At 30.4% G+C, this 8,181-nt stretch overlaps 2 protein-coding genes across 2 annotated transcripts; one reads left to right on the top strand and one right to left on the bottom strand.

The window, feature by feature from the left end:
* Nucleotides 1–256: 256 nt before the first annotated feature.
* On the top strand, nt 257–2,968 carry Arpc5 (Actin-related protein 2/3 complex, subunit 5). Its single transcript, XM_083051374.1, has 3 exons — nt 257–665; nt 753–826; nt 2,553–2,968. The coding sequence occupies exons 1-3, from the start codon at nt 506–508 to the stop codon at nt 2,790–2,792; spliced, it is 474 nt and encodes a 157-aa protein (XP_082907500.1). The 5' UTR covers nt 257–505; the 3' UTR covers nt 2,793–2,968.
* A 5-nt stretch (nt 2,969–2,973) lies between these two features.
* Nucleotides 2,974–6,923, bottom strand: Ccm3 (programmed cell death protein 10 Ccm3). Its single transcript, XM_083051373.1, has 5 exons — nt 6,635–6,923; nt 5,960–6,137; nt 5,746–5,878; nt 5,501–5,665; nt 2,974–4,820 (listed from the first exon to the last, which is right to left on the bottom strand). Exons 1-5 carry the CDS (start codon nt 6,704–6,706, stop codon nt 4,736–4,738), a joined length of 633 nt encoding a protein of 210 aa, XP_082907499.1. The 5' UTR covers nt 6,707–6,923; the 3' UTR covers nt 2,974–4,735.
* Between the last annotated feature and the right edge of the window lie 1,258 nt (nt 6,924–8,181).

The raw sequence follows: 8,181 nt of genomic DNA, 5'->3' as shown, positions 1-8,181 counted from the left end.
GACGCTCATCGTTGGTGAGACAAAGCCAGAGCGATGGATTGTTGGTCCTTGTCTGACTCATCGGTTTGGTTCTCAACTCGGTTCTTATCCGAGTAGTTCAGATATGAACCATATCACGGATTCGAACCATTTCTACGTTTTTTACCGAGCGTAACGACGTAGTTCATGTCCACTTTGTCAGGGGGCGCATCAGTACACGCGTCCGCTAGATCGCGGTGGCCGCTCTCAGGTTTCTCTCTGTTCCAACATATTTTTTATTCTTTCTGCAAAGTTACTAGGGATAATAGATTAAAATTGGACACCCTGTACATTCGCCGAAGTGGCGCTTGAAACGCTATTTTAAAGAGAAATATAGGGGAGTCGGCTATCTATTTTCTCCATGACTCAAGGCGCTGTCAGGCGCTGTTCGATTTTGATAAGCCGGGCGTGAACCTTAGAACATAGATGTTCTAAGGCGTGAACGTGAACGTGAACGTAGGGAGACGTTCAAGCGCACAACGTCGAGATGTCGAGGAACGACGGCAAGAAGGATACTTCGGCGACCGCGTTCCGCAAGATCGATGTGGACCAGTATAGCGATAACAATTTCAAAGAGGAAGACGCCGACGGTGGCGTAGGCGCGCCCACCGGTCCGGACGAGAACGAGATTTTGACACTTCTTAGCCAATATCCTTTGCAAAGCTCTCGCATAGATCTCGATAGAGATCTTGTTTATTTTTCCTGCGATCTAGTTTTTCCTTAACACTTTATTAAGGGTAAGAACGCGGAGGCATTAATATCGGTATTAAAGTCCGCGCCACTGGAGTGTAAAAACCAACAAGTTAAGGTAACCTAACTTCAAAACATGCATTCTCTGCGTGCGATGAGAACTATTCGTTTTTTTCGTGCTCTCGCGAAATGATATACTTTTTGATAATTTTTCAAACGTCAAATGGCGTTATAGATCTAAAAAATGTGGAAATAAATCGGGTAATTGTGAAGGAGAGGGGCTGCCTCACCGATTTGGCTGAAACTTCACAATTTTGTGTATTTTGGTGCATAAAACATGAATTTATAAGTTAAAATTATTGCTCTTAATTTAAAAAATGTTATTAAGTACACACTTTTCAATATATCAATTATTCTTTGCTTTAAAAAAACAAACTCTATTTCCATCTTTTTTAACCATTTAATTCAATATATTACGGCATATTCAGTACAACAAAACTGCATATTTACAAAAAAAAAAATAAATTTTTTTTTTGTTAAAGCAGAGAATAGTTGACGTATATTGAACAGTGCATCTACATCATGTCGATATGACAGATATGCTAACCACGCAACTATCAACTTTAGTATTTAATAACTTTTTTCCAAATTGAGAGTGACAATTTTAACTTATAGATTCATAATCAATTAATTTTCGCTATAACTTATGCACCAACATCTGCACGGTTCTCAGAGCCAGTTTATTTTTAAATATATATTAATATCGAGAGCCTTAAAAATTCTTATTGTTATAGATTCATGTTTTATGCACCAAAATACACAAAATTATGAAGTTTTAGCCAAATCAGTGAGGAAGCCCCTCTCCTTCACAATTACCATAAATAGTATGAATAATCGTTATTTTAAAATAGATGAAATTTATTTATTGGATGCTATTTGATTTCGTCACTGATAATGTTAGAGATTGTAATTTTGTATTAGCAACCATCTTTATTATAATTTTCATATTTATTTTTATATTAGTGTATTATTTTACCTGTTAACTACACATTCGACTACTTAGATTATTTATATTTACATTTATTGTGTTCGAGATGGCCCAGAAAAGGAACTGAAATGTGTGCGTTTTTTAATATTTTCTTTATTTACTATACTTTTTTATATATTTTTGTTTGTAACTTATTGTTAGTTCATAATAAATTCATTCATATGCCCTATATACAGGGTGAGTTTTTTAAAGTGTTACAAACTTATATCTCGGAATTTAAAGAAAAATATAAAATTTAAAGCAAAATTTAAAGAAAAATATGAAGTTATAAGAGTAGGATGATCAAAAAGTGAATAGTTTATGACATTTTATACTGTAATATGACAATGTTACATAAACTATGAAATATCTCCTAAAATATTCATTTTTCGATGATCTTACTTTAATACTTTTATACTCAAAATAATAAGATGTAGTATGCATATTTACCAGAAAAATTAATTGGTGTAAAGAAAATGGATAGCTGTTTTTAAGAAAAAATATGTAGCTGCTAGTTGGAAATTACATATTTTTTCTTAAAAACAACTATCCATTTTCTTTCAAGGAATCGATTGGTGTAAAGAAAACACATAGTTGTTTTTAAGAAAAAATATGTAATTTACAACTACATATTTTTTCTTAAAAACTTAGGTTTTCGAGAATTTGTTTTATTTTCTAATAATCGATTATATTATTTTTTTAAAAATTGGTTTGAAATTATGTGCCAGTTTTTGCATTTATTTGGAATTTACAATTTACAAAATTTGTAAAAAATATGCGAATAAATTTTTATGTATACAGATATATCTGTTTGCAGGACAGTGCTCGGAACTTGACGCAGAAGGTGCTTCTAAGTATAAAGTCGAATCAAATGGACGATTGCTTAGCACAATTAGATCGTGACTTAGTGGATGTTCTAATGAAGTACATTTATCGAGGTTTCGAAATTCCGACGGAAGGTAGCAGTAGTCACTTGTTAATTTGGCATGAAAAAGTATTTAATATAAGCGGCGTTGGTTGCATCGTTCGTGTATTCTCTGACAGCAAGCGGGCTTGAAGTTTTGTACATTTTGCAGTAACGCTCATTACGGTAATTACCATTAATTCTTACTGTTGTTCATCATTGTTAATATGAGAATGTAGATAGGAAAGCAATTCACACAATTTTCCATATAGGAAATATAACAAATTTGTGTACATTTGTTATCAATAAAGTAATTTTTATTTCTTGTACATTTGAAGAAATAATCCCTTTACATTCTCCATTTATTATCTTTATTTTGCTCTAAGGAGTATAAATAAAAATGACCACACAATTATTTAAATGTGAAGAATTTGCCAATTTGCAAATACATTTTCATTGCTTAAGGCTCCTGCTTACTCGATTGCCAAGTCCGTAAAATTTGTACGACAGCGCCACATTTGGCAAAACTATAAACTATAAAGCGTGAAAATGACAAATTATTCTTGCGATTTACAGCGTCATTTATCGTTTTAATGCAGTGTTTCTATTTTTAAAATAATTGTTATAGTGTTAAAATATACCGAAGACTCATTTTGTTATAATTTAATATGTAAAAGCAAATATTTATTTCATTTCGATACCTATCAAACAGCGGGTTTTCGTCCTTGGTTAGGCTCAATTCAATTCGACATATATATGTTATTTATTGATTACCCAAACAAAAGGAGAGTTTTCGGTATATTTTACAAGTCGGTTCTATCGATTACAAACCCTATTTTATTGAAAAACATTTTTATTTTAGCATATGTCGCAAGAATTTTCATGATATATTTTCTCGCTTCTGACGTCATCAATTCAAGATGGCTGCAGTGAGTATGCAGGAGCCTTAATACTCAAATATTTATAATATTATAATAAATGCAATTTCATTATTATAATATTTCAAAATTTTAGTAACTTCTGATGTTTCATTTATATATTTTATACTCTTTAGAGTTATAAGAACTAAAAGAGAGTATGTATAAATATACATAGTGTTCCGTAAGTCGAGGTAAATTGCTCGGGAGATGAATGGGGAACCAAAAACAAGAAAGAAAGTTGATACAAACATAGATCTGAAAATGCGTTGTTTTCGAGTTATCGCCATTTTTATGTTAAAATTTGAAATTGCTTTGCTTTCGAATTTTTTTGTCAAAATTGAAACATGAGATGGTTTTTATGAGTTTTAAAACATAACTAAAGTCAAATAAAAGTTGCGGACACACACATGGCAGAGAGGGTTTGGAGTCACTAAATACCACAGGAGTGACGAACTGTGGGGTCCTGATCTCTGCCAAGGGATGCTAAGCGGTACCTCCACGTGGTGCATCCTGGGTAGTGCTAAAGCAGCCCGCAACTTTTATTTGACTTTAGTTATGTTTTGAAACTCATAAAAACCATCTCATGTTTCAATTTTGAAAAAAAAAATTTAAAAGCAAAGCAATTTCAAATTTTAACATAAAAATGGCGATAACTCGAAAACAACGCATTTTCGGACCTATGTTTGTATGAACTTTCTTTCTTGTTTTTGGTTCCCCATTCATCTCCCGAGCGATTTAGCTCGACTTACGGAACACCCTGTATATATATACAATATATTATATACATACATGACATATTATTTTCATATAACAACAATAAAGTCATTCTCATATCTGAACATTTTTCATTGTATATACTATTATATTATTGACCATTACGATGAGAATTGACGACTATATTTTGAGTTGACACAAAATAAAAGTATAAATAATTTGGAATAATATATACCAACATTTTTATTATTTTATATATATATTTATATTTATATATATATGTAACAAAAACTATGGTGCAATCAGTTAACATGAAAACAAATTCTTCTATATCAGATATTTTTATGTTCTATTGTTTATATAATGGAATATGCAAGATTAGCAGGTTGTAATATCTATGGATTATCTGACTCTTGTGATATTACCACATATCACTCTGGGAATTCATTGTATAATTGAGATTTACTCACATTTGTCCTTTACTGTAAGCATAATCATATTTGTTTGGTGTATCAGATATAGTGCACTCACAAATACTGCGTTTGCTCTGTGAAAAAGTATATATTATATTACATTATGATAAGTGTGAATAATGTGAAGTTAAATCTTTAACTTTTTTAGACATGTCATTGATTTTTTTATTTTAATTATTTAATTTGCTTATTTAATTTAATTTTTTATTTTTGCAAGCAATAAATTGTTATCATTTATTATTCAGGGTTGCTACAGAAAATAAATTTAGAAATTCCCTGACTTTTCCATGTTTTCCAGACGACAATAGAGAATTTTCTATGACCAATATGTGTAAATTTAAATTTTAACATTTAGAAGTAGAAATTGTAGGAAAAGTATCTTATATTATAAAGAGACAAGTTAAAAACAACACAAACTTGGAAGTTTAGTAATATAATCCTGAATGCAAATTCAGGCCAACAAAAAATAAATGAGTATTGGAAAAAAGAATGCAGGTGTATAAGAGTATAATTTAAAATATAATTATAATTTAGAACAAGAGCATTTATGGGAATTGAGCAAAATTCCGGGTTCTTTTATACATTCCCCTGATTTTTCCAGGTTTTTCCTGGCTAATTTAATATTTCATGACTTTTCTTGGTTTTCCAGGTTTGTGGCAACTCTGTTATTATTACATATTTACATTATTGAGAACTGTATAATATAATATATATGTATATTCTTGAAGTTTTCTCTAAAAATTTATATACTTACTGTCCCTCTTTAAAGTACTCCTTCAATGTATTGCTGAACCTTTTACTATATTTCACAAACTCTCTTTTGCGTTGGTCTAATGCTTGTTTACCAGTTGAGCCAGGTATAAATCCAGTAACTTCATTCACAGCATCTAAAAGTTTCTTTATCGCGCTTGCAATTTCTCTGAAAAAAAATATAGTCGATACAGAACATCTTATACGTATGAGTTTATGCATATGCACATATACAAATGTTATACGAACTTAATTGTCTCCAGAAAAGTCTTCCTGTCTGTGATCTCGTCAGGAATTCTGCTAAGTATTCTTTTCAAAGAAGTAGATTTACGATTCAGTTCTTGAAACGCATCTTCCGAACGCGCTGAACGGTATTCCACAACTATAAGCAAAAGTAAAATGAATCAATTTATCTCAATAACCTTAAAAGAAAATATAATTGCATTTTCTATATTTATCTTACCATCATAGTCAGACGCAGCGCCTTGCAATCGTAAGACACTCTCATTCATATCAAGATTGAGTTCTGCTCTGCGTATTATACCCATAATTAAATCGTGTGTAATCCCAGGATGGGAACTCTCTGCTTTAGAGAGAGCTGCGCGTAGAGTTTGTGCTGCCATGACATTTTGTCTTTCCAGCTATAGAAAATTTGCACATTATAATCAGCCATCAGTAGGTCTGTTCTTTTTAGCCGAACCAAGCTGAACTGGCTGTAGTTCAGGGGATATCTTTTTCTTTACATTTGAAGGAAAAAGATAAACTCTGAACTAGTGCAGCCAGTTCAGCTAAAAAGAACAGACCTAGTTTTAACACATCCTTAACAAATTTTTTTTACTAAGAATTCAAAGTACAATAGAGTATAAATAATTTGTCAAATTACTTATACTAGATTAAAAAAAAACTATATAAATAGATATTAAATAAAATTAAATAAAAATAATTTAATATAAAATTAAATTAAATAGACTAAAATACTTTCAACTTCTTTTATATCCATTCATTCTTCTATGCTGTTTGGAAAATATACATCATCGATGCATGTATGGATCATTGAACGCAAAAATTAAAGATTAATGGAGAAAGATATAATCGTACTAGAGACGATAACATATTTATAAACAATACGAGACGATACCTTGGTTAATATCGGTCTTAATATTACTGGAAGAACCAGTGATGTAACTGGGATCTCATCGCCCATTGTCATCCTTCACAGTGTGTGTTGTTGTTCGAGACGTCAAAAATACAATGAGTCGAGAGGAGAGGCAAAATCGAGGCTGCTTCAGGACGAACGAACGAATGACGAGAGAATATTGTTTACACACGACTGCCTTCCTTTACACCAGCGAAAGACTCTCTATGACAGCTGTCACAATAGGAGCTAGATACGCGGAATGAGGTTATTCGGTGCTGCCAACATTAGTCGGTAACGAGTCGAAAATAGAATGGCGGGGGGTGAGGGGGATGCTCGTAAACTCGAAAAATCTTGATTTTCATGAAACTTTATACATGTAGGAGGATACATAGATGAATTTAGAAGTTTTCAGTTGTCTGAAAAATTCTAAATTTCTCGATTTATCTCGAAAAGCATTCGAGATGTTTTATATAAAAATTTCATATAAAATTAATATACCCCTCTTAACACACCATATTAATAAAAGTTTGAAAAAATAATTTATGAAAAACTTTTTTTTAAATTTTAGAAAAAAATTATTTTCTTTTTATTTTATTAATGTGGTTGAACCCAAACAGCACAATATGACACGTTTTAAAAAAACATATTAAAAATATATACATATATTGGACGTTTTATATATATTTATATAATAACACACATATATGTGTAATATAATATATATATATTAAATATATATATTAATATATATATATATATATATATATATATATATATCCGCATACTAGAGCTAAAGATGTCCAGTGTTACTTTTCTGAACAATCGAAAAATGTTCATTTTAAGGACTTGCAGTAATATTTCTCATAAAATAACAGGCACTAACTGCGCACAATAGAGAAAATATTATTATAGGAATAAGAATTATTTTAAAATAATAAAACCAAAAAACTCTGATATACAAATACAAGTTCAAGTATAAAATAATAAGGCTCTTATTATTACGCCCTTATTATATATAGTGTCCTTTATATCCGAATTTGTATTTTTTAGTCTTTATAATTTTATTATTTTAAAATAATTCTTATTCCTAATATTTAATATTTATTCTTAATATTTTCTCTATTGTGCGTTTTACATTCTTATATATGTCTCCAATATTACAACTTGTTGCAACTTGTAAGATTATAATATTGCTGAAATGTAAATGAAATGTTCTGTGCTGTATGGGTTACGTCGTAAAATGAACGTTTTTAAAACGTCTAAATATAAAATATACTTTGAACGTCTAATAATATATATAATCTAATAATAATAATATGGATATTATTCTTAAAACGTTCATATTATATCCATGGACGTTAATTTGGACTAAATAAAAACCAAAACTGGACGTCTATTGGACATTCTGTGCTGTCTGGGAATAGAGATATTTTCATCATTTGTATGTATAAAACATTTTTTGATATTTCGAATGTTTTTCGAGATATATCGAGAAAAGTAAAAATCCATGCGTCTATACATAAAAAAGTAGTTTCACTCCTTAAAAT

The sequence above is a fragment of the Prenolepis imparis genome, unplaced genomic scaffold, assembly GCF_030444845.1.
Source record: "Prenolepis imparis isolate NDT839.2.m4 unplaced genomic scaffold, iyPreImpa1.0 SCAF_12, whole genome shotgun sequence".
In the NCBI taxonomy this organism is placed as follows: domain Eukaryota; kingdom Metazoa; phylum Arthropoda; class Insecta; order Hymenoptera; family Formicidae; genus Prenolepis; species Prenolepis imparis.
This window is presented reverse-complemented; position numbering and strand designations above follow the sequence as displayed.